The sequence below is a fragment of the Onychostoma macrolepis genome, chromosome 19 (genome assembly GCF_012432095.1).
Source record: "Onychostoma macrolepis isolate SWU-2019 chromosome 19, ASM1243209v1, whole genome shotgun sequence".
NCBI classification, from domain to species: Eukaryota; Metazoa; Chordata; class Actinopteri; order Cypriniformes; family Cyprinidae; genus Onychostoma; species Onychostoma macrolepis.
The window spans coordinates 28,293,946-28,321,452 of NC_081173.1; the positions used below are offsets into that span (position 1 = coordinate 28,293,946).

Here is a 27,507-nt window from a genome sequence, read left to right on the forward strand (position 1 = left end):
TTATATATAATGTTCGGTTAAGATTTGAATGTCCTGTTCATAGCATGTGAAAATGACTTTTTCCCCTCTGGATATTATTGATTTATCTGTACAGTAATACAGACTCTTATCAGAAATGAGTACTACATTCACTCAATGACACACTTTGACTAATAATTCAGGTCAACCCATGAGGAAGAATGTGCAATATGAAAACTGTAAAACATCTAATCGATTTATGATTCGACAGTAATAAAAAATGATAACTGAAATATTGCATTTGATTACCCTGGTAAACTGTGATTTGTGTTTTCCAACAACAAAAGGAAAATACATTTCTGTATAAAACAGTATTTATTAAAACAATTACACATACAAAAAAAGCTCATGATTTTTAATGAAAAAGAGGGACTGTTTGTGATCTGATGACAGTTTGCATAAAATCACAGTTTTTTTGTTTTTTTTACATTTTCCCTCCTGATCCAAACAGAAATGATAGCCTTGAATTTAAATGTCACTTCCTGCTGGTATTTTCAAACGGCATTTGCGTGTGCTGAACTTTAGGCCGCTGTGTCATTTTATAATTTCCTGTGTCCTGTCAGACGGAAGAAATGAATCATTTGATAATGCGAACATAGCCTTCTCTGTGATAATCGTACGCAAGCACACGTTTGAGAGCTGTACATGTGTGCATTAAACACAGGGTCTCATCACGAGTGTCCCAACACAGGGAGTCCGGCTTCACCGGCCGTTTCGGGACAGACTTCCAGACGGGCCAGCCGGCTCTGCTCCAGCGCGATGGCCTCTGCCGAATGTTTGCACTTCTCTGAGCCGCACTGACAGGTGAAGTACTTGCTCTTGATGTCCCAGAAACGATCGCCATAATCAAACCTGCCACAGATCAAAAAATCAGTGATTATAAAACAAACAGGAGGAAAATGTGTTAACAGGAACAGGATGCAATTACGGCCATAAATTCCTTGAGATCGAGCCACGAGGTCATGTGCAATAAAATCACAATGCAATTAAGTACGGCTTTCGTCAGCGAGATAACAAACAAACACAGTCTCACCCGAGCTCCTGTCCGGTGAAAATGTCTCTGGAGCTGAAGAAGGCGATGCGTGGGAAGCGCAGGTCCTGGTGCAGCATGAACACGCGTACAGGGATGATGTTGGGGTCACACAGATGATTTATAAAGCGGCTGATGTTACCATAGTAACGGGCGTCAATACAGTACACTTCACCATCCTGCGAAAGACAGGGTTATTACAGTTAACTAAAACTATTAAAAACATTTGTAAATTGAAATAACATGTAAATAAAATATAGATATTAGATGAAAAACACAAAAATTACTAAATAGAAATAAATAAATTAATAAAACTGAAATAGAATAAACTAATGAAATATGTTTAACTTGAAGCAGTAAAATTACTAACTGGAAATAATTAAGAACTATAACTATACTGAACTAAAATAAATGTATTATTTACATTTATATAAATATAATTTATATAAATAGTAATATAAAAAACTAATGAAAATGACAAACAGAGCAAAATTACTAAAATTTTACTAAAATGAAAATCAAAATGAAACTGAAATTATAAAAATAAAAGCTAATTCAATATATTAATAAAAAGTATAATAGTATATAATGTAAATAATAAACAAACAAAAAAGAGAAATTTTATCTTGGCAACTGACTGAAATCAATTTTAAGCACTAGAATTAATAACTGAAAATAAACAAAAACTAAAACCGAATAAATTACATTTAAATCTAAATAGAAATATTAAAAAATATTAAAAATGACAAGCACAGCGAAAAAAAAAAAAAAATCTAAATGAAATGCTAAAAAAAGGGTTCCTCAAATCTTGCCCTGGAGGGCCAATGCGCTGCAGAGTTTAGCTCCAACCCTGATCAAACTCACCTACCTGTGATTTCCTAATGATCTTGAAGACTCTGATTAGCATGCTCAGGTGTGTTTGATTAGGGTTAGGGCTAAACTCTGCAGGAAAATGGATCTCGTGGGCCAGATTTGAGGATCCCTGCTGTAGATGGTTGTTTATAATGCATTGCATTTTGCATCAAAGCACATGAATAGCCACCACGCATGCTGCTTTTGGTCAGGAAATCAAACATTTTTTCATTGGTTCTCAAATTCGTTATGTATAGTGCTTTTCATATTACACTTTGTTTAAAAGCAGATGTCAATGTTTATAACATTAATGTTTATAAGCTTGCGTTCTGCAAGTGAACGACACATTATTGCGCCATCCCAAAGAGGCACAAAATCACTTTCACAGACTTTTTCCTTAACTGTTCCCATCTGGTGGAATGACCTGCCCAACTCAATCTGAGCAGCTGAATCCTTACCCATCTTCAAGAAACGGCTAAAAACACATCTCTTCCATCTTTAGTTGACCCTCTAACTCTAGCACTCTCTATTCTAATTCTATTTTATCTATCTGTCTTCTTTTTATTTAAAAGTTGCATATTTATTTTTTAACTGCTATCTTTTCTTGAAAAACTAACACTAGCTTTCTTTTTTTCTATTCTATCTACTTGTTTCTTATATATAAAAACACTAGGTTTCTATCAACTCGTTTTCTTTAAAAAAAAAATAAAAAAAAACCTTTCTACATGTACTGCGTTAGGCTAACCAAGACTTGTAATAGCACTTTCATGCTGTTGCTCTTTTGTTGGTTTTGATTGCTTCTATTGTCCTCATTTGTAAGTCGCTTTGGATAAAAGTGTCTGCTAAATGACTAAATGTAAATAATATCTTAATCTCTTAGATTAGATCAGATTAGAGCTGTGTGATATTATAGTTACATTCTGCAATGATATAAACAAGCAAGCAGATGTGTGGTGCTTTTGCTGCAAATGTGTGTCAGCGCTGTTTGTCTGCAATTTGCATGATTTTGTCACTCCTTTTGAAAACAGGCCTTCAGACCGTCCACAATCTGGACTGAAATCAGTGACACGACACCTTGTTGTCCAGATCAAAGAGGTACGAATCGTCCTCCCTCACGTCTGCTTCTGCGTCAGAGATCAGCTCGCCAACATACCTGCACAAACACACACGTCACAGCAGAAATAACAGCTTCAACCGGCCTGAGTTCTCCACTGGCCCGAATGCTTTTACTCACTCGCAGATGAAACTTCCTTGAGGAATGTCCTGAAGCGCTCTGACGCCCCATCCCATCTTCTCCGTCCGGTAGAGCTGCAGACGCACCCTGCAACACACAATCCACTTCAGCCAGCAGCTCACGCAAAAGCATTTTCTTAAAAACACCTGAGGCTCATTTGACATGCAAATCATCCCAATACAGCAAATTTATCATGAAAATCATCCTGGCTTACTTGATTCCAGCTTGAACCACTCGGTTCTTGCAGGTTTTATGGCAGGAGCAGGCCATGTTGCACTCGAAGATCAGAGGAGGCTCGATTTTGTTAAACTCCTGAAGGAGGCGATGATCCTACGAGAACACATGTGTGCTGTTATACAGCATCCAGTCGTTGATTGTAGAGCTCATCATGGAGATGAAGCAGTAATTTACCTTGTCGTACCAGCAGCGGATGCTGAGCTGCCCGCAAAGACAGTTACTGGAGGAACAATCATCTGTACAGCTGCAGTGCTGAAATAAACACAGCTCTCTATAAAATCAGCACACACAGATGACTGCAAATAAAGTCCTATTATGAAGAACAATTAGGGCTGAGTAACACTGAATATGGTGATATATAACATAGAAAAAAAACATTTTGGGTTTTTATTTTGGTTTCTCATGTCCATGTGGGTTTTAGTTTTATTTATCTGCAAATAAATATTTATTTTTCTTTTACTGACATTGATTTGAGAACTGATCACTCTTTTTGGTTGGTTTAGTCATAAAAGTGTCTGAAATGATTTGAAAAAACAGTCTGAATCAAAATTGCAGTTGAGAGATCATTTCCACGATTCAGTTGTTTTAAAAGTCAATTTCAATGAATCAATTCAAAGCAATGATTCAATGATTTGTTTGCATCCTATCTTAAAACTAGTCATAGAAGTAAGAAGATTACTGACAGAAATCAAATGATTTTATTCACCAAGACTGCATTAAATTAATTTAAAAAAATGACATTAAAGACAACAAATAAATGCTGTTCTTTTGAAAATTCTATTAATCAAAGAACCCTGAAAAATAAAATGTTTCCCTGATTCCCCAAAAATATGAAGCAGCTCAACTGTTTTCAACAGATTTGATAATAATCAGAAATGTTTCTTGAGCAGCAAATCAGCACAGACTTATTTCTGAAGGATCATGTGACACTGAAGACTGGAGTAATGATGCTGAAAATTCAGCTTTTATCATAGAAATAAATGACATTTTACTATATATTCAAATACAAAACAGCTATTTTAAATTACAATAATATTTCACAATATTACTTTTTTTTACTGTATTTTAAATCAAATAAATGCAGCCATGGTGAGCAAAAGAGACTTCTTTCAAAAACATTTAAAAAATCTTACTGACCCCAAAATTTTCAATAGAAGTCCATATTGGAAAATACTGCTCTGTATTGTAGTATCAGTGCATATGAATAAATATCATTAAATATCATTCTTCCTTGTATTCATTTAGTGGTTATTTTACAATATACTGCTGAGAGTTGTGTGTGAAGTGTGTGTTGTGTACAGTATATTCTGTAGTGTTGTGTATTGTGTGGCACCTGCAGGTGTGTGATGTTGCGGTCGATGTTCATGGTGGATGTTTCGCAGTTCTCTGCGATGTATTTGTAGTCAGACGGACAGCCTTCATCATCCACGCCGTTAACACACGGGATGGGAACATTCTCATAACCCTGAGCCACGTCACTACGCAACACATATACCAGCGTTATTTACTACAACTAAAGGTATTAAAAGTAGTTTGAGATATAATATTAATAATATTAGATGAAAAACTTAAGCTTAAACTTAATTGAAAATCAAAAATATTGCTTTGGCAACTAACTGAAATAAATACATTGAAGTTGAAGTACTAAAATTACTAGAAATAAAAGAGAAAAAAAAATCTAAAACTTAAAATTACTAAAAGTAAATAAAAAAAATTAAAAAGAATAAAAAATTTACATAAATTAGAAATGTTGCCTTGTCAACTAAATGAAATAAATTTAAGTTGAAGTACTAAAATTACTAGAACTAAAAATGTAAAAAGCAATATATATATATATTTAGCTTTATATATAAAAAAATAAAAAAATTCTAAAACAATATAAAATGACAATTAAGTAAAATTAAAATTGTTACGACCTATGGCTCCTAAAAGGCCGCAACAAAGAAAGGGACACACACGGAGATATAGAAGAGAAATCAAAGAGATATATTTAATATATTAGAAATATTAAAAAGAATAAAAAATTACTTAAGCACATGACAAAATTACTAAAACCTAAATTAAATTTAGAAATGCTGCCTTGGCAACTAACTGAAATAAATTTAAGTTGAAGTACTAAAATTACAACAACAACAAAAAAAAAAACAACGAAAATAAAGATATATTAAAGCTAAATATAAAATTTAGGAAAAACAAAAACTAATAAAAACGACAAAAGCACATAACATTACTAAAACTTAAACTAAAATTAGAAACACTGCCTCGGCAACTAATTAAAATACATAATTTGAAGAATTTCTAAATTATTCAAATTACTAAAACTGAAATAAAAATAAAATCAATCAAAGCTAAATAGAAATATACTGTTTATTGAAAACGCTAAGAAAAATGACAAAAGCACATAACTAAACATTAAATAAAAGTTTAACAAAGAAATTAAAAAGTTTAAAAAAGGAAAAAAAGAAATGTTGCCTTGGCAACTAACTGGAATGCGTTTAAGTACAAAAATGAGTATCAAAATATTTTTAAAAAATAATAATTAAAAAAAATCCTATAACAAAACTCTTAGAGATTAAAATTAAAATATAAAAATAAAAGTAAATTAAAAATAAGAAGAACTACTAGTAGTATATAAATAATACTAAAAGTTATTTCATTTATTTCATTCTCAATATTAAAGACCACACACTGACCTGCATATGATCCTCTCTGTCCGTACAACACGATTGGCGATTCCCCTACGCAACTTCCTGTTAATCTGTAGCGCCACCCAGACGGGTGTGTCACAGCGGGCGAGAGAGAGCGGCGTGTCACCCTCCTTATTCATAATGTCGATGTCAGCACCTCGAGAAAGAAACAGCCTGGAGTAAAGATGAACAGCAGACGTCAGATGAGCCTACGACACCAAAAGCAGGTCTCAGGTGATGTTTGACCCACGTGACGCAGTCGATGTAGCCCTCGCGAGCAGCGATGTGCAGCGGCGTGTCTCCATGCAGGTTAACGGACGACAGAGGACAGCCAGCGTTCAGGACCAGCTCCGCTATCTCAGCGCTGCCCGCGAACGACGCCCAGTGCAGACAAACGTTCATCTCCTGCACAGACAGACAGACAGACACTGTGAGACAGGGCCATAACCACCACAGACATTAAAGTGCCCCTATTATGGATTTTTGAAAAATACCTTTGATGCAGTGTGTAACACAGCTCTAAGTGAATGAAAACATCCTGCAAAGTTTTCAATCTGAAAGTGCACCGTGTATTAAAGTTAAAGTTATTGTCTCTCAAAAGAAAGAGTGGACTCTGTTGACGTCAACATGAAACATTAGCATACTGCCCGCCCACTTGTTGGTCTTTTCGCATTGGTTTGAATGAAAATGCAAATTCATTCTTTGCCACTAGGTGCCGCTTTTAGAGTGGTAAAAATATGGAATGCCAATCCTGCCATAATTAGAAATAAACAAAGAAATGTACAAAGAAATGTAAAGAAGCAAAAATATATAAATAAGTATACAAAGAAAAGTAAAAAAGCAAAAAGAAATAATGATTTATCATTTTATTTCCTTACGTTTTTTTTATTTAATTTTTTTAATTAATTAATTAATTTATTTCCAATTTTATTTGTTAATAAATATATTAAATAATATATATTGTATTAAAATCACTTACAGAGGAAGTTTGGTCCCATCAGGCTAACATGACAGTCACGACTGTAAGTATTTTCGTCTTCTTTTGTTTTCACTTGCGATCTTTACAACACACGTTATATCACGTATTTCATGGCACACTCGTTTTTCGCGCCACCTATTGTTGTGGGTGTATTATTGACATGTCAAAGTCTAGACCCTGAATATAAGAGGACCGGTTTTTCAGATGTATTTCCAAGAAAAAAACATCATCTTATATTTGGGTCAATACGGTATTTCAGTTTCACGTGGGGGGTTGTTTCGGCTGGGAAGCGTGCAATCTGTGATCGCGTGCATTTGCTTTCTTATGCGCTGTTTGGATATTAATATATTTATTTATTAATAAATATATTTAATAAATATTTATTTAATATTTAATAAATATTTATTTATTAACAAATATATTTATTGATTTATTTTTGTTTTTACATTTCTTTGTACATTTATTTATTTTGGCATTCCAAAATTGGCATTGGTTTGGCATTCCATATAAAAATAGCTGTTTCCCCGGTAACGCTGTACACAAAGCAGCACTGCGCTCACAGACGCTGCTTTATCAGGCATTACAGGCAAGATGAAATGAAAATGAAACCAATCACCGCAGATTAGCATCACGCAAAGGAGGGCTTTGGAAAAATGAATCGTTGAACGAACCGTTTGGGAGTCGTTGAGCAAGTAAGGTCAAAATAAATGTATATTATAAGACAATGAAAGTGTTTTTTGGCCTTGCATGCATGTCAACCTGTTGTTGGGGACTCCCAAAACCAAAATATGAACCTTTCATTACCCATAATAGGGACACTTTAAGGGGGACAAGTCCCCCCAATAATCTGAAATGGCTAATCTGTCCCAACTTTATATATATAAAGCTGGTCCCCCGCAATGTTCAAGACATGGTTACGGCCTTGCTGTGAGAACGTTCTCGTATTTCCTGCAAGACTCACATGATACACAAGACTCACTTTGTCTCTGAGCGTGACATCGGCTCCTCTGTTGAGCAGAGCTCTGATCACGTCTATGTGTCGATGTTCTGCCGCCCAGATGATAGGCGTCCAACCGCCGCTATCCTGAAACACAGAGATGAGGTGAAAACTAGGGAACACTTATTTCTGCCACAGAATATATACATATATTACAAAAATAATAACAAGGGTAATTGCAACTTCCTATCTCACAATTGTGACTTTTTCCCCACAAGTTTGTATCTAATGATTCAGATTTTTTTTTTCAGAACTGCAAGATATAAACTGACAAATGCAAAAATGTTAACTCACAATTGCAAGTTTATAACACAATTCAGAAGAAAAAACCAGATTAAGAGAAAAAAAAAGTGCAATTCTGGAAACAACAACTGTGAGATATATTCTTGTGAGAAAAAATATTATAAACTCATAATTGCAAGACATAAACTTACAATTCTAAGAAAAAAAATAAGAATTGTTATGAAATGTTGACTCACAATTGTGAGTTCAAACCTTGCAATTTTGAGAAGACAAATCTTTTAGCGAGTTTATAATAGTTAGATATACATGCTGTTATGAGAAGAAAAGTCTGAATTGTGAGATAAACTCACAATTGCAAGAAAAAAGCCCAGCCTTGTGAGCTTGTTTCTGCCACTGAATATAAGAACAAAAAGGTAATTTTTATCTCACATTTCAAAAACAATTTTCTCGAAAATGCGAGTTTATATCTCACAATCTCAGACTTTTTTCTTGCAATTCTGAATTGTGAGACATAAAATCAGAATTAACTCACAATTGGGAGTTTGTGAGAAGAAAAGTCTTATTGCGAGTAATAATAGTGAGATATACAATTGCTGTTATGAGATGAAAAGTCTGAATTGTGAGATGTAAACTCTTAATTGTGAGGGAAAAAATCAGAATTGTGAGTATGTTTCTTTCATGGAATTAAAAAAAAAAAGTAATTGCTACTTTTTAATCTCACAATTCTGAAAAAAAAGTCAGAACTGTGAGATATGAACTATTATAATTGCAAGATGTTAAAGGATTTGTTCACTTCCACAACCAAAATGTCCCTATGATTTACTCATCCCCATGTCATCCGAGATGTTCATGTCTTTCTTTCTTCAGTCGCAAAGAAATTTAGTTTTTTGAGGAAAACATTCCAGGATTTTTCTCCATATAGTGGACTTCAATGGTGCTCAAAGGATTAAAAATGCAGTTTCAGTGCAGCTTCAAAGGGCTCTACACGATCCCAGCCAAGGAATAAAGGTCTTATCTAGCGAAACAATTGGTCATTTTCTAAAAACAAAAAACAAAAAACATTTATATACTGGGGAAAAATCACTATATGGAAAAAGATCCTGAAATGTTTTCCTCAAAAACCTAAACTTCTTTTCGACAGAAGAAAGAAAGACAAGAACATCTTGGATGACATGGGGGTGAGTAAATTATAGGGACATTTTTATTTGTGAAGTGAACTAATCCTTTAACTCACAATTATGAGTTTATATCTTACAAAGAAAACTCTTATTTCAAGCTCATAACCGTCATTACAATTATAACTGTAAAGAGACAGACTAATGAGTTCAGAAACACACCTGTGCGTTTAAGTCCACCTGTCCGGTGCTCAGTAACAGCATCACCACCTCCAGGTTCCCCAGTTTAGCAGCGTGATGAAGACCTGTAGATCCGTCCTCTTCCTGAACAACAAACACACGATTCAACACTAAAGCTGTCAAAATGGCTGAAAAACTACATTCAAATTTTGTACTTAAATATTATCAACATTTGAATTTAAAAGGCATGATTTTAATTAGGGGGAGAAAAAAAGCTTTTGGCTTCTCTCCAGAGGCCATAAGAGGGCGCATCGAGCATTCCTAATATTACTAATGCACATTTATTCAAAGCAATAAATAACAGGACTATCTGTGAAAAAAAGATAAAAGATCTGTGCAAAACGTTTCAAATAAGGTTTATAAACCAAATGTCATTTATTAAGTTGCTTAAACGATTAGAAAAAAAAAACAGCATCATGTATGTATGCATAGTTTAATACAAATGGCCGAAAACCAATCACAAAGAGTACTTTTTTTCATTTAAAAACATGAGATGCAGTGGGATGGGAAAAAAAGTTGAACTTACATTAATTTTACATGGCTTTCTAAACATGCGTCTCTCTTGTGCGAGACGCGAGTGCAGCGGTGATAGATGTCCCTATAGAAAATGTGATAAATATGCGTTCTGTGTGAACGGCTTGGTTTCAGTTTTGCCGTAAACAAGATCTCCGCATTTATGTTCTCTTTTTTCCGCAATATTTTGAATGAACAATGCAGCAGCGCCACATGTCATCTAGTGGGTTCAACTGGATAGGCTAACAAAAACATTAAAACACTTACATTGTCATCGCATCTCATGTGCCACTGATAAGGCTGCCTGACGCACAACAAAAGTGGATTTTTATTTTAAATTCGATGAACATTTGAAATTCGAATTTTTATTTGACAGCCCTGATGAACACACTCACAACATGAAATAGAGCACGGTCATGTGTTTGATTCATACATGAACTGATCAAATGCGTACCCTGAATGCAACACAAGTTGCTTTGTCTGCCAAAATGCATTAACATACATTTAACTTCACACAAAATTAGAATATTTATGTTTTTTGCTTACCTCTTTTTTTTTTTAAAAACAAGTAACAGGTGGTTCAGGCAAATTTTTTTTAAAGTCAAGAACTGCCAGGATATGAGGAATAATTGACCCAAGACTGTTGATTTTTTAAAAATGAACCCAAACTCAGAGTATAACAGAAATTATGATTAATATGCATTATTTTTTCATTGGTCCACTGTCAGATATTATAGACAACAAAGGCTCTGGATCAGGAGTGTGTGTGTGCGTGATACTCACTGCATGATAGACGCAGGCTCCGCTCTGGATCAGGTATTTCACCACATCCACATGATTATTCACTATGGCCTCTAACAGAGGGGTCCTCAGGGTCTTATCTTGGGCATCCACCTTAGCACCTGCCTAAAATCAACCACAGCACAAAAGCAGGAATTTTAATGGAAACTTTCCTCAGATACAAACTGAGACAAGCCCATTACTTAAAAAAACAACAACAATTCTCTGCAGCAGTGATTCCCAAACATTTTTGTTAGCCTTTGACCTGAAATATTGTCTTGAAGCCCCCCTGAGATTTTAAGTTATAAGTTTATTAACGTAACAACATTTTTTACTATTTATTTATTTTAATTTAGCAATTGTAAGATTTAATTAATTAAATCTTTTATTTTGATTGTTTTATTTTCAAATGATGTATTTTCATTTTTATGGTTTAACAAATTAAGTATTATATAATTACATAATATATATAAAATTAAGTATTTTATTTTGATAATTTTAAAATAAATCAAAATAAAGTACTTAATGAATAAATCACAATTAATACCCATAATTTTCAAATACAATTAATTAATTTAGCATTTTGATGTTTCAATTATTACTAAGTATTTTATTTTGATTTAGCATTTTTATTAATTAATTATTACTATAGAATTTATTATTGTTTGATTGTTTCTATTTTTAAATTACCTCCAATTAGCATTTTCATGATTTAAGTAAGTATTTTAATAATTTAACCATTAATCCCTTAATAATCAATTAAATCAAAAGTAAAATACATAATTTTAAAATAAAAACTGTACTAAAATATAAATTATTTTGATTGTTCTTATTTTATAATTCTGTATTTTAATTTAGCATTTTTAGGATTTAATTCATTATGACCAAGTATTTTATTTTGATTGATTTTTATTTTAAAATTATGTTTTTTTTTTTTTTGCCATTTTAGTAAGGGTTTTTATTTTGATGGTTTTAATTTTGATGGCTGTGAATGTAGAGCTCACCTGTATGAGCAGGTAACAGACCTCCAGCAGACCCCTCTGAGCGGCAGCGTGAAGAGCACAGCGTCTGTTCTGAGAGTCCGACTGATACGACGGGTCGATGCCCTCCACTGACAGACACACAGAGAGAGAATATCAGCTCTGATGCTGAAACCTTCAGCAGATGTGTGATATATATACACAAGTACACAGGTACGTACTGAGCATGAGCAGAACTCGCTGAGCTTCACCCTGTTTGGCTGCAGGATAGAGCTGACGGGGATGAAAGCGCAGCTTCTTCCTCCTGACCAATCAGAAAGAGCCAAGCAGATCACATGACAAAAACATAATCTTTAGCCTGAGTATATTCAGATTAGCACACTACCATACTGTTTTTGCCTCAATTCTGTGCAATGTATGTTGTTTTTTCCCACATGCATACCAGTGTTATTTCAGTAAAATTGACATACTATTAAGCTTCTGTTAATATTTTGAATCAGAATTTATTTTTATATTTTCTGTTTTTATCTTGTTGTGTTTTGGTTATGTTGTTTCCCAAATTTCTTATTCAAATAGCCACAGTTCACAAAAAAAAAAAAAATAGAAGTATAAATAAATATTATTCTTTCATTATTTACTAGCTATTGATAAACCTTGATGCCTTTATTTGTGGCAGTGTTATTTTAGTATAATAGATATACAGTACTAGTTACAGTTTTTGTTAATATTTTGAATTAGATTTTCTTTATATTTTAAATTTATTTTACATGTTTTTTTTTTTTTTTTTAGATTTTCTGTTTACACTTAAATTTTAGTTACAGTTTTATTTTTATTTAATTTTATTTTTTAAGCAGTTTTAGTTATTTTAGTACTTCAAGCTAAACTAAAAAAACAAAAAATGGGCATGGAAAACCTGGATACTGGAAGAATTTTAATATTGTGATTTATGGACCTGGAAAAATCATGGAAACAGATAAAATCTTAAAAAGTTAAAAGTCAAATTTTTCTAGTTATGTCAAGCTACGTCAAATTCCTTTTTGTAAGTAAAAATAATCTAAAGTTCATGTTAAACTAAAAGAAATTTCCTTGGCAACAAGCTGGTTGGTTTCAGTTAGTTCTGATCCTCGAATCTGACTGACAAGATACTTTTTCTGTTGATATTTCACCTGCGTGTTCTAGACGGGCTGTCAGTCAGTGCAATTTCATTGTTACGCCACAAGGAACTGTCTTTGAGTGAGTCTTCATTCAACTACATGTTCAAAAGCGCTGATTCATTAAGAGATTTGTAATGAAACACGCTGTTTAAATCATTTTAACTTTGAGCGCCACTTTTAAAGGCTCAGCTGACCAGCAGAGCGTCGATGCTAAGACAGATTTCGCTTTCCTTGGACAGGACAACCTGTATTCACAAATACACATGACTCGGCCTGAAGGACAAACGCAGGTAATCGCATGCGATCAGTCGATCTCTCGCTCATTTGCTGTCTGTTTAGGCTTGTTAAGTGCAAATTTATTGAGCCTCTGTGCAAATCAGCATGGTACACATTGTTATCATTACTAATATTCAGTACACATGCACGAAGTGTAAAAGTGAAGTGACATAGGGCCAAGTATGGTGACCCATACTCGGAATTTGTGCTCTGCATTTAACCCATCCAACGTGCACACACACAGCAGTGAACACACACACACCGTGAACACACACCCGGAGCAGTGGGCAGCCATTTATGCTGCGGCGCCCGGGGAGCAGTTGGGGGTTCGGTGCCTTGCTCAAGGGCACCTCAGTCGTGGTATTGAGGGTGGAGAGAGCGCTGGACATTCACTCCCCCCACCTACAATTCCTGCCGGCCCGAGACTCGAACTCGCAACCTTTGGATTACGAGTCCGACTCTCCAACCATTAGGACATGACTTCCCCTCAGAAGGGCGTAACCTTACAAGAAGGGCGTAACCTTATGAAAAAGAAAACACTGAAATATCGCAGTTGTTGTATTCCTCTGCTGTTATGCTCGTCAATAGCGCGGTATTGCGATATTGCGGTTATCGCGACAGCCCTAGTGACGACTGAACCAGAAATGATAGGATTTGCAACTTTGAACATCTCTTTGTTCACTCATTACTTGTTTAGACTGACAATAATAAACAATCATGTGGTCACCTCTCAGTGTCCTGTGTGAGAATGGCTCTCTGTAGCGCCGCCCTCCTGTCTCCCGGCGGAAGTGCACTGGGACAGACTGGCTTCCCATTGGGCAGGACGAGCGACGGTCCCACACTGTCCACCCCGCCATCGCCCAGGGCAACCACATCCTCTCCTGGAGTGGCACTGGCCGGCTGAGTTTGCAGCTCCGCCCCCTTTGTTAGATCTCCACGACATCGCATCCTTGCACTGAATGGAAATAATCATTTCAACCCATATATTTATGTCATGACAACTCTTAGAGTGATTTGCATGGTAATTTACATGACTATGGTATAGATATAGATATGTTTACACTGCTGCTGCAGCGGCAGAGCAAGTACCGAGACTTGCTACTGCCAATACACCCACAATGTGTATATATATGAATAACCCCCCATTCGGGTATATATAAATAACCCCCTAGCATACATGATCACCTCGTAGCATATCTATACAGGTGGAGCTGGGGAAGGTGGAGAGTTTCTGAAGTGTGCTGCTACTGTTACAGCAAACACTGCCAAGTATTTGAATGTTTTAATACCTTTATTTAACCAGGAAAAAGACTCACTGAGATTAAAATCTCTTCCAAGATAGGCAGCCGAGTTTGCATATACAAATAAACAACATAGTTCTGTCAGGACCACTATCGTCAAAGATGATTGACAGTTAGCATACAGTTTGGATTGGCGGTATGGTTCTGTTCTGGGCAAGAACTCCCTGCGCATCCATGCAGCGATAACCCCCCAGGGTAAACAGAACAGAACCAACAAAGTATTGCAGATATTGTTAAAGTTCAGTAATTTTATGTAAACATTTTAGAATTAGTCTGATTCAAAAGAGAATCAGAAGGCTGGATCCTGACTGACAGAGGAGTAGTTGGGGATGGAGGAGGGTAATTAGCTATTGAGCAATGCGAAAACTGCTGATAATACTGACAGACCTTATATATGGATGCTTAGATAGGTGTCGTATTCCTATAGGTAGATGGGGATCAGCTGAGAGTCAGCTGATGCGAGCTTGACTATAACGTGACCTGCCAGAACTAACGCTACGCTTGATTTACGACAAACATTACAAAACCAAATGTTGAGCAGCGAGCTCATTGGCTACCGATACAGTAGAGAACCAATCAGCTGTGGCATGTGATATTGATGTCATTATGATCTATCGGACTGCGCCACCTAGAGTTTCATGCCAGAACTTTGTATTTGTACAAATAGCAACATTAGACAAAAACACTTGTTTTTGTTTATTTTACTATTAAAAAATTAACATTAATAAAGAAAAAAAAAATTGTATATAAATTAAATAAAAATTACATTTATTCTTTGCTAGAGGAGATTTTTTTTAAGTGATAATAGTAAACACAAAAATGAGCTATTTTACTATTAAGCAACGCATAGAACTCACTTGATCGGCTCGCCCATCTTCTTCTCGTTGTTTAGCGCTCGTGCTGTGGCCGCGAGCGCGGAGGGAAGTAGCGAAGGTGTGGTTGTGGTGGACGACGCGCTTGCAGTGACCACGTTCGAGCCTGAAGAGGGCGCTGCAGGAGGGATGGTGACTTCACGCGCCTCTGATGCATCCTCACCGCAGTGAGGGCAAAACAGCAGGCCGACGCCCACTCCTCCTCGACTCCGCCCACCACCCAGCACAGACACACAGCCCCGGTGGAAGCGGTGAGCAATATGAACGTCCGGACAACATTCAAGAAACGTTCCCTGCGTGCGAAGTGAAAAGGAGGATCTTTGAGCTTTCTGTTCTTGAGTTGATGAAAACCTAATAATTAATTAAATCATAAAATTTTAAATTTAAATAAATAAATAATATACCACATACTAAAAATTAATGAAATATCTTAATATTTTACTTGCATGTCATGACACCATTAACCAACATCACAGAACCATGAACATGCATTTGAGGGCCGGCTCTGAGTTAAGTTAAAGTTAATTTTTATTTCAAATAACCTATATATATATATATATATATATATATATATATATATATATTTATTTTAGGGCTGTCAGTTTAAAATATATATATATATATATATATATATATATATATATATATATATATATATATATATATTTTTTTTTTTTTTTTTAGGGCTGTCAGTTTAACGCATTAACTTAATTAGCTATAAAAACTAACGCGATTAGTGCCATTGACTTCCATAGTATTTTTTTTTCATACAATGGAAGCCACTTATTCTAAAGTTGTTTCAAATCTGTATGAGTTTCTTTCTTCTGTTGCTGGTAACTGTTTGTGTTCAACAGAAAAAGAAACTCATACAGGTTTGAAACAACTTTAGGATAAGTAAATAATGACAGAATTGTCATTTTTCGATGAACTATCCCTTCAAATAACAACATAAAACATAGGGGTGAGTAAATCATGCGTGCAGCTTTTTTATTTCTTCATTTAACATGTTTTTTTGTGGTCAGAGACACTCACAGAGAGGCAGAAGTATCCACAGCCTGGACAACAGTGATGTTTCACCATGTGTGAACGGTGCGTCTCGCACAACACCATTAGAGACACGCGGCTGGACGGACGCATCGTCTCCCCCTTCACGATCACATTGGTGCAGCCCACCAGCTGAAACACATAGAGGACAGGAGAAACCACACAAGAGAGATGGGTGTGATCAGCACAAACATACTGTAAAAATGATCTGTTCCAAAGCACAGTGAGCTGCTTTTAATGTCTTTGTAGCAACATTTCAACCCAATCCTGTTCATTTTAACTTATAAACCACTAAAGACAGACCAACTGTGAGCTACGAGGTTGTTGAATGATGCTATTTGCTTCTGTTGAAGCCATTAGCTGCCTGACATTATTCCAATTTTTTTTTTAAATAATCGTTTACCAGCACAAAAACTACATTACCCATAATTCTGCAGAGAAATCTCCACCAATTAGAACTGCCATGAGCAAACTGCACTAAAAGAGCATCTAACCCAGAAAGAGAGTCTTTCCATTTACGATAAAACAATACAATACCTGGAAAATTATCTATATTCAATATCACGAGAATTAAAAATATATACAATACAATATATTACATACAATACATAAAATTATAGTGTAAAATAATATATAAAATACAGTATTTATAAAATAAAAATTATGACTATTTCATGGGAATTTGTTATTTTATTTTACATTGCAGTAGAAAAATGACAATACTTGTGTCTTATTTCATCAATTGCAAGAAGCTTTTAAAAATATATAAAAAATAATTAATTTTTATTTATTATTAGAGCTTCCACATATTTTGACAAATGAATTGTAATGATTTTCTAAATACTATTTTACACCAATTCCTAGACAATAACATATCTTATAGCTGAGCTAGAAAAAATATTTTCACTATATAAATTTCCGTGACTTTTTTCAATTTTAAATGCAAATTTAAAATAATGTTTTGTTAGATTTGTCTTTTTAAATTTTTTTTATTTATACGACTTTTTAATATTTTACTAAAAAACTCTTTAAAATGTGTCGTTTCTATATACATAAACATCTTTTAATCAGCAGTTTTATATCTCTCCATTTTCTTCTAATTCGATTATGTCATTCACAATGCTTTTTTCTCTCAATAAAGTACAAAGTCCTGTATCTTTCTTTTTGTCCGACTGCCAGATTTATTTATTTTTTTTCAAATCAAGGTTTTTAATGTTGTGAATCACTTTGAAGCTGGTTGGTTTGTTTTATGGCTTATAACACTTGAAGATGTTTTTAAAATCCCTATGGGGGATTTTACAAGTGCGCTCAACAGTACAGACACACCTCTCCGTTGATGCTCTCTATGGCCATGCAGGTTCTGTTGGAGCGAGCGCTGAATCCGTCCACACGCGGCGCCTCCATCCTGCAGCTGCACAGAGGAAGCTCCTCCAGACGCTCTGTTTCAGCATCACTCCCATCTGCACACATCATGTGACGTTAAACACACAGACTTTATATTGGGATTATTCGGCCTTAAAGACAAGTCTAATTTATATCATACACAATGGTAAATAAAAAAGGATTTAAAAATAACCATAAGACGTATGTTTTTTTTCTTCCCTTTTTTTATTAATTATATAAAACATACAATAAAAACAGTAGAATTGTGAAATAATTTTCAAATTACATAATCAAATTTGGCTGAGAAATTACTCCCAAAAGAGAGTTTAAAGTCATTGTTGTGTAAAGCATCAAACTAGTGTTGTCACGGTACCAAAATTTCAGTATTCGGTATCGATACCAGTGAAAATCCACGGTTCTCGGTACCAATTTCGATTACTACATGCTAATTAAAAAAAACACACTATTTTTAATAATAAAGTCAAACAAAAATAAAAAGTACAAAAATCAATGCCGTTCTTTATACTTATTTAAATTGTTTCAAGTTTTTCCGCAAGTAATAAAAGTATGAAAAACAGTAAAGTTTCACTCAAATTTAATTTGTCTTTTAATTAATGAAATTTAAACACATTTTATTTTTTTAGTAAATAAAGGGGATTTACTATTAAAATATGGAACAAATGTTGTGTAATTATTTCTTTAAAAATAAAAAAAATGTTCAACAGTAGTAATAGTATCACATACATTCTACTAAACAACAGAAATATATTTTTGGCACAATGTCTTTAAGATAAACTTTTATTTTGACGGGTTGCCGTGAATACCTTTAAATTTCTGTGTGTAGCTATATGATATGACGCTGGTTTTACTCAATGAAACGGTAAAATGCTCGTGAAGTGAGTCTCAGAGCAGTTCTGTAGATGTTGTTTATGTATTTATGTCCTCATTGAGACGGCAGATGCTGAAATCACCGCGAGCGTCACGCCTGCTTCAGTGTGTGTAGTTAAAAAAAAAAAAAAAAAAACCGTGCTTCTCTGCCTTTCATTCATTCACACAGAGACTCGCAGAACACGTGGGATTCATATCTGAATCGACTTTTGCGGCTTAATATTTACAGATACTAGTCCGTGTCGCGATTTGATTTTGATTAATTCGTCCAAACTTTGAAAAATTCCGTGGCATTCCATGCTAAACTGTGAATTCCATTTTTATAACTAGATTCCAAGATTCCGTCCGCGTTTTCTGCATCGCGGAAATCATATGGCTGTATGCGTCAAGAACCGGTTTGACCGGGTACTCGGTGGACGTTTTCATTTTTTTAGTACCGACTTGGTACCGAAGTACCGGGTCTTTTGACAACACTACATCAAACAGACATTACAAAAAGTAGCTTCAGCAAGAAATATTTAGTTTGATTCAACATACAATTTAGTTCATATACTCTTTTGGACCATGAGTGTGAGTAAATGATGACAAAATTTTGGGTGGGTGAACTATATCTTTAATAATAATAATTATTATTACTATGGAAATATGATATATTTCTTTAATGAAATGATACTCTAAATAAGAAACTAAAACTGCCAGTAGATGGTGGTAAACATCTTAATGATTAAGTCATCGAGTCATTCATTCATTTGATTCGTTCAAATGGCTGATTCATTCAGTAAAATGGTTCTTTATGAATGGTCCATTGAATCATTAGGCTTGTTTGACTTGAAGCGGATCATCACCATCAGACCGATCGGTGTGTGACATCAAAGTAGCGCGAGAGCGATTAGAGAGCAGACGACTCTGCGATGCTTTTGAATCGCTCTCGCGTAACTTTGATGTCTATAAACCGATCTGTGCAGCGCCACTTCAAATCCAACTTCAAACCCAATTCGTTCAAAACGTGGATTCAGAAATGAAATCGGAGACGAACAGTTCTGCTTTGTATTTATATCTTCATTGGCAAAATTGAGCAAAACAGACAATATTGTGTCTAAAATATTAACTTATTTATTGAACTGTTGTATAAGATCGGTATAACACTTGCACTCGTGTGATATTGCTTATCTATAAGATGTAAATATGAGACAAAAACTCAAACAGGGGCATTTTTGCCCCATATCTTGAATTTTAGGGGCATTCTAACTATGTTCTCTAGGCTCCATCACGCAGTGAGTTGTTGCCCTGCCTCATATTTGTCATCAATCAACTGTATGAAATGTCAGATGACCCACGTAGGTCTGGGGCGGGGCAAGTGCGTTAAATGCGTTAATAATTTATTTTTCACCATAATTAATCTAATTAATGCGTTAAATGGACAACCCTAGAAAAAAATAATTTATAATAAAAAAAATTTAAATGCAATTTATAATTTATTAATGCAATTTATTAAAGCTGAATTTTCAGCATCATTACTCCAGTTTTCAGTGTCACATGAAAACAATGCTTCATATTTCTGTGGAAACCATGATGAATTTTACTTTTTCAGACTTTGATGAATCAAGAGCTCAAAAGAACATTTATTTGAAATAGAAATCTTTTGTAACATTATAAATGTGTTTGGATCAATTTAATACTTCCTTGCTGAATACAAGTATTTTTTTAAATAGTAATACTAGCAGTATATCACAGTTTCCACCAAAATATGAAGCAGCACAGCTGTTTTCAACATTGCTAATAATCAGAAATGTTTCTTGAGCAGCAAATCAGCATATTAGAATGATTTCTGAAGGATCATGTGACACTGAAGACTGGAGTAATGATGCTGAAAATTCAGCTTTGACCACAGGTAAAACAAAAATAATTTTTTAACATATTCACACAGAAATCACCTATTTCAAATAGTAATAATATTTCACAATATTACTGATTTTACTGTATTTTTGATTAAATAAATGCAGCCTCTTGGTGAGACTTTTTTCATAAACTTTAAAAAGTCATAACTATTCCAAACTTCTGACAGTCGGTGTAGCTCATCACACACCTGCGTGTGGAGACAGAGAGAGGCTGTCTGGTGCAGAAATGTCCAGTGAGTCCAGAGGAACCTCAGTGTAGTCAGTGCTGCCCAGTGTGGCTGCGACTGCGGCCCCTGCAGCTGCGGACTCCACACCTGACACACAGAGACAGCTGCTCACATCTGTTCACTCACACACACACATTATCAGGTGTCTGTCTCACCTTTATCTGTCTCCAGCTCTCCAGCAGGGGGTTTGTCTCGCCCTTTACCCTTCCCCTGACGTTTCCATGGCAACTCGTCTCTCTCTGCAGATGTTTTCTTATAAGCGGCGAGGGGCCGATCGGAGCCAGAGCTCTAACAAACACGACACACTCATTACTTCAAACTAGTCTGAGAACTGCTCGTTTTGATATTAGTGGTTTATTTTATCTAAAAAAATTCTATACATACATACACGCACAACTTGTACAAATGCACAGCAAAATAAAAATAATGAGTATTAATAAGCATTTATTTTATTTTACACTGCAGCAGTACAATTACAAGCTTTTATAAATATAGAAAAATAATTTTTAAATATTTAGGTGAATTTTGTCTAAATATTGTGTTAACTGTCTCGCTTATTATTTAGAGTTTCCACATATTTTGACAAATTAATTGTAGTGAGCTTCCCAAAAATCCCTAACCTTTCCAGTCATCCAAGATTATTGGATGAGGATTTTACATAATATTTTACACCAATTACACTTTTAACAAGCAATTCCTAGACAATAAAATATTTTGGAGCTGATAAAAAAATATTTTCACCATAGAAATGTATTTTTAAGTTAATTAAAAATATAAGTTAATATCATAACTATAATTAATTATTATATACAGTGGGGCAAAAAAGTATTTAGTCAGCCACCAATTGTGCAAGTTCTCCCACTTAAAAAGATGAGAGGCCTGTAATTTTCATCATAGGTATACCTCAACTATGAGAGACAAAATGAGAAAAAATCCAGAAAATCACATTGTAGGATTTTTAAAGAATTTATTTGCAAATTATGGTGGAAAATAAGTATTTGGTCAATAACAAAATTTAATCTCAATACTTTGTTATATACCCTTTGTTGGCAATGACAGAGGTCAAACGTTTTCTGTAAGTCTTCACAAGGTTTTCACACACTGTTGCTGGTATTTTGGCCCATTCCTCCATGCAGATCTCCTCTAGAGCAGTAATGTTTTGGGGCTGTCGCTGGGAAACACAGACTTTCAAGATTTTCGATGGGGTTGAGATCTGGAGACTGGCTAGGCCACTCCAGGACCTTGAAATGCTTCTCACGAAGCCACTCCTTCGTTGCCAGGCGGTGTGTTTGGGATCATTGTCATGCTGAAAGACCCAGCCACGTTTCATCTTCAATGCCCTTGCTGATGGAAGGAGGTTTTCACTCAAAATCTCACGATACATGGCCCCATTCATTCTTTCGTTTACGGATCAGTCGTCCTGGTCCCTTTGCAGAAAAACAGCCCCAAGCATGATGTTTCCACCCCATGCTTCACAGTAGGTATGGTGTTCTTTGGATGCAACTCAGCATTCTTTCTCCTCCAAACACGACAAGTTGAGTTTTTACCAAAAGTTCTATTTTGGTTTCATCTGACATTCTCCCAATCCTCTTCTGGATCATCCAAATGCTCTCTAGCAAACTTCAGACGGGCCGGACATGCACTGGCTTAAGCAGGGGACACGTCTGGCACTGCAGGATTTGAGGCCTTTGTTACTTTGGTCCCAGCTCTCTGCAGGTCATTCACTAGGTCCCCGTGTGGTTCTGGGATTTTTGCTCACAGTTCTTGTGATCATTTTGACCCCACGGGTGAGATCTTGCGTGGAGCCCCAGATCGAGGGAGATTATCAGTGGTCTTGTATGTCTTCCATTTTCTAATAATTGCTCCCACAGTTGATTTCTTCACACCAAGCTGCTTACCTATTGCAGATTCAGTCTTCCCAGCCTGGTGCAGGTCTACAATTTTGTTTCTGGTGTCCTTTGACAGCTCTTTGGTCTTGGCCATGGTGGAGTTTGGAGTTGGACTGTTTGAGGTTGTGGACAGGTGTCTTTTATACTGATAACGAGTTCAAACAGATGCCATTAATACAGGTAACGAGTGGAGGACAGAGGAGCCTCTTAAAGAAGAAGTTACAGGTCTGTGAGAGCCAGAAATCTTGCTTGTTTGTAGGTGACCAAATACTTATTTTACAGAGGAATTTACCAATTAATTCTTTAAAATCCTACAATGTGATTTTCTGGATTTTTTTCTCATTTTGTCTCTCATAGTTGAGGTATACCTATGATGAAAATTACAGGCCTCTCTCATCTTTTTAAGTGGGAGAACTTGCACAATTGGTGGCTGACTAAATACTTTTTGCCCCACTGTATTAGTGTATTATTATTTTAATAATTATATTAATTTTAAAGACTTCTTCATATTTTATTTATATATATATATATATATATATATATATACATTTTTTGTTTGTTTGTTTGTTTGTTTTTTTTGTTGTTGTTTTTTTGTAAATATTTTTCTGTTATTTTCTTGACTTTGGTTATGGTTTTAGTTAATGATCATTTTAACCATAATTTCAAGATATTGGCATCAACCAATGAAAAAAGTGTTAAACTTTCAAAAATTATGAAATTGTATGACAATAAGGTGCACTTCCATTGGTCAGAAACACTCACATGATCAGAAAGATGCTCCGCCTCCAGCGTCTCTACCATCCCATCATCTGACTGCAAAATAAAAGCACAAAACTCTCAGATCTACAGAAGCCGTTAGACTCATTTTCAGTCATTTCAGGTCTGTATGAACTGTTCACCTTGCTGTCAGAGTAAATCAGATCGTCTCCAGAGTAACTGTTGTAGAGCAGGTGGAAATCTTCCTCATCTGCCTCCTCATCCAGATCCTCCAGCCAACCACTGTGATGCTCTTTAGTCGCTGTGGCAACTGGCTCCACCTTCCCCGCCGCCGCTGGAGACACGTTAAGTGCAGGCTGGGAAAAACACACACAGAAGTATTTACATACGTTTATATTACAGCGGGATCAAAGCTGTCGCTGTTTACTATAAAACACAGTTGGATGAACTACAGATGAAAAAATGACCACATCATCAGCAATAAACAGGCTAGTTAGAGAAATTAACTACTATATAAAGCAGACTACTATGTTATTATTATAATTATGATTATTATTAATGAATAAAAATATAATTATTAAACAATTAATTAACAATAACATTTATGGAACACTAGCTCTACAACATTTACTCTGGAGACAATCTGATTTACTCTGACAGCAATTATTTATGCATGTATGTATTTATTTCATTCATTCATTGATAATAAAAGATACCAATAACATTAATTTAAAATTATTATTATTATTACTAATTTATTTATTGAACATTGGTACTTTCAATCGTACTGCTATGATAAACGATACCAATAATTAAAAATAACAACCGCAAAAACAGTAAAAACAACAATTATTATTATTTGTATTAATATCAATTATTTATTCATTATTATTATTATTAATAATAAAACGTTAAAAAATAATGATGATGATGGTTACCATTATCAATATTGTCATTGTTAATCTGTTTGTTTATTGAACATTGATACTTTCAATCATATTGCTATTGTACAAGATATCAATAACAATTATTAAAATTAATAATAATAATAATAATAATTAATTTGTTTATTTGTTGAACATTGGCATTTTTATAATATTGCTATGATGAACGGGACCAATAACACTAACAATGATTAAAAACAACAACAACAAGTATTTTTATTTATTTATTGAACATTGATATCGTTTATCAATACCAGCATTTTATAAAATGTGTGCTATTCATCTCACCTCTGTCTGTGGCCTTGGGACTTTCTCTGGAGTTGCTGCAGGATTGGCCGTGGCATCAGACTCCAAACCCACTTTACGCTTCTTCAAAACTGCATACAGAGAAAAACACGTAATGGCTACAAACCTGCTACTGATAAGTTACACACAATATGAATTTGCAAGATTAATGACAATTAACACACACCTGCGTCAGCGTCTGTTTTTGCGCTGCTGATGGGTTTCTCAGGTGTAGCTGCTGTGATCGACTCGACAGATTTGATCTGATCAGGAACACAGGAGAATTACAGTTGATTCAATCGACCTAAGCTCATAATGACTGTGCTTTCATCACAAATGAAAGAACCTGTGGGAACGGCGGTCTGTTCATGGTCTTGCGTGCGCGGTGGACTTTAGCAGGAGGACCGGCTGAAGACAGAGCTGAGGAGGATGAGGAGAGTGATGAAGATGAGGAGGAGGAAGGAGTCGTCTTACTGCTCGGACCGCAGACGCTCATTTTAGCTCTGCCGGACGCTGATGAAGGCGACGAGAGAGACGAGGTGGAGGGAGAGGCGCTTTTACTAGCACTGCCTGTGAGGAGAGATGCGCAACACAGCATTAAATCAAATTTAATTCAAATTATTATTACTTTTTTTTTTTTATATCACTGAGAACTTATTTTTCGACTTTTAATGTGCAGCGATTACATTTATGTAACTGAATCATAGCCTTCTGAAGTTTAATAACAACATTACGCCAAATGTAAGACTTCATAATATGATATTTAAAATCTCCATCATATCATTTATGACATGTAGGACTTCTTATAATCTTAATTATTATAAAACAGAATTTCTTTAGGGACCCGTTGAGACTTTTTGTGTTTGCACACATGCTCTAAAATGCATTTTACATTATGCACACATCTATTTTAGCCACAAATGCAAATGAAACATTGGTACCGTCAAGCCATGAAAAACGCTGAATGTGATGTTGAAAAGTAAGAAAGTAGTTTTGGACACCGCAGACTGATCTGTAAAACACATGAGCACCTGTAAAAACGCACCTAAGAATGATTTAGTGGATGTGGTGGGACGTCCCTCATCCTGACGTCCCGTCACGTCTTCCATCTGTTTGCCCTTTACAAGCGGAATCAGCTCCACTAACAAAACAAACTCAACACAATTAGACAAAAAAAAAAAAAAAAAAAACTAATACAAATTAAAAGAGAAACACATCTAGGGACATTTAGGCCAATGTAACATATTTTGATTTCTAAACTATTTCATGATATGACTATTGCATGTAATATGAATAAATATTCACAGATATCATGTTTTTTTTTGCAATGAACTGATAATTAGGTCAAAAATTTCACATGCACAATATATATATATTTTTAAATCACCAGTCAACAAACACCATAATGCATTTATTTGTTTAAATAACCCCTGACAAGATACAGAAATGTAGGCCTATAATCAAAATAATTTTTCCTTTAAAAAAAACAAAAATGAATTTTATATGCTGAAATCAGGCATAAAAATGAGAATGTGCAGTATAAAAGAAAGTAAAAATGCAATAGAAAATCAGGGTGATACAAATAATGTCATACAATCTGTTATTGATAGGAACATCAATATAATAATGTGCAATTTTATACATCTACACAATTTTACCTGTTTTAATAAAAAAAAGTGCATTTATAATAGAGTGAAATAACATTGTTCAAATTAAATCAGGAGACAAAACATTTGAATGAACTGCAGAATAAATCCAAATGAATCTAAGAAATAGGTAATAATCCGATACAGAAAAAAATATTGCCCAATACTAACATATACTGTGCGTGTCTACTAATAAAACACTAATATAAAAGTGTGTCACCTTCACCTTCTTGTTTGGATTGAGGAGAGCTCCTATCTGATGGGGTCTGGAGCAACATAATAAAAAATATGTATACATTTAAAGATGATATATAAACCAGCAACAATGACTACGTGCTAAGATATAATCAAAACAGATGTTTTAACCCATAACATCAGCTAAACTTCGGTTAAAATTTTAAAGTAGAAACTTGGGTCACGTCAAATAAATATGGAAAGATACTGCAAATATTTAAGAAGATATCTTTTGTTGTTGTTGTTGTTTACAATGAACTGATAATCAGAGGTCATAAATTTCACATGCATAATATTTTAACCAGCAAACCCTTTAGAATGCATCTATTAGATTAAATAACTACTGACAAGATCAATGCAGCTGTGCGTTTAATCACACTGATGTCACAAAACCTGCACGTTACACTGATGAACTACAGCACTGCATGCTGCAAAAAAACAGCAAAGCGTGTAAAACAAACGCATTATTTATATCCTCTTTCGGAAATACACATTAATAACACAACCTCAAACGCGCAGATGCACTATAATTAAGGCAAGCACGTGAAAATGTGTGTTTTATTGTGTGTTGTGTTGCTCACCTCGAGTGCGCGCTCAGATGCCGACATGATGCCGGATGCGCTCGAGGAGAACCGCGCGCGCGCGCACCCGTCTCTACTGCTAACATAAAAGTCATTAACACTCCTTCATTCATAAATCTTTTAAAATTTATATTTTATGTTTTTAAATTGATAAGACTTGACATATTATTTGTCGTTTCTATATATGAAGAGTTTATCTGCAAAAACAGATAACTCAAAAATCATGTTTTTTTTTTTTAATGCTATCATGTTTTTATTGTGTT

The 27,507-nt window shown here is 34.8% G+C and overlaps 1 protein-coding gene across 5 annotated transcripts; it reads right to left on the minus strand.

Annotated features, from left to right (window-relative positions):
* ehmt2 (euchromatic histone-lysine N-methyltransferase 2) lies at positions 1-27,320 on the minus strand. 5 transcript variants are annotated; one of them, XM_058754084.1, is made up of 29 exons: positions 27,245-27,320; positions 26,656-26,695; positions 25,829-25,924; positions 25,130-25,353; positions 24,971-25,046; positions 24,787-24,875; positions 23,737-23,910; positions 23,600-23,650; positions 21,104-21,236; positions 20,910-21,035; positions 17,879-18,012; positions 16,541-16,684; positions 15,494-15,801; positions 14,063-14,290; positions 12,127-12,209; positions 11,930-12,036; positions 10,929-11,051; positions 10,159-10,230; positions 9,615-9,716; positions 8,017-8,121; positions 6,309-6,463; positions 6,065-6,232; positions 4,705-4,849; positions 3,546-3,623; positions 3,349-3,464; positions 3,135-3,221; positions 2,975-3,053; positions 1,052-1,227; positions 1-870 (listed from the first exon to the last, which is right to left on the minus strand). In XM_058754084.1, the coding sequence occupies exons 1-29, from the start codon at positions 27,269-27,271 to the stop codon at positions 690-692; spliced, it is 3,627 nt and encodes a 1,208-aa protein (XP_058610067.1). In that variant the 5' UTR covers positions 27,272-27,320; the 3' UTR covers positions 1-689. The 5 variants fall into 5 exon arrangements, with proteins under 5 accessions (XP_058610067.1, XP_058610066.1, XP_058610071.1 ...); XM_058754083.1 differs by having other exon boundaries at positions 26,650-26,695; positions 27,245-27,312; XM_058754088.1 differs by lacking the exon at positions 10,159-10,230 and having other exon boundaries at positions 2-870.
* Between the last annotated feature and the right edge of the window lie 187 nt (positions 27,321-27,507).

Bases quoted from the DNA above. Each gene is read 5' to 3' on its own strand.
- ehmt2 (XM_058754083.1), bottom strand. From the start codon at position 27,271: ATGTCGGCATCTGAGCGCGCACTCGAG. The intron at 10,231-10,928 runs GTGAGTATCACG...CATTTTCTATAG, and splicing joins GAGCCTGCGTCTATCATGCA to GGACATCTATCACCGCTGCA. The intron at 9,717-10,158 runs GTAAGTTCAACT...TTTGTTGTTCAG, and splicing joins GAAAGCCATGTAAAATTAAT to GAAGAGGACGGATCTACAGG.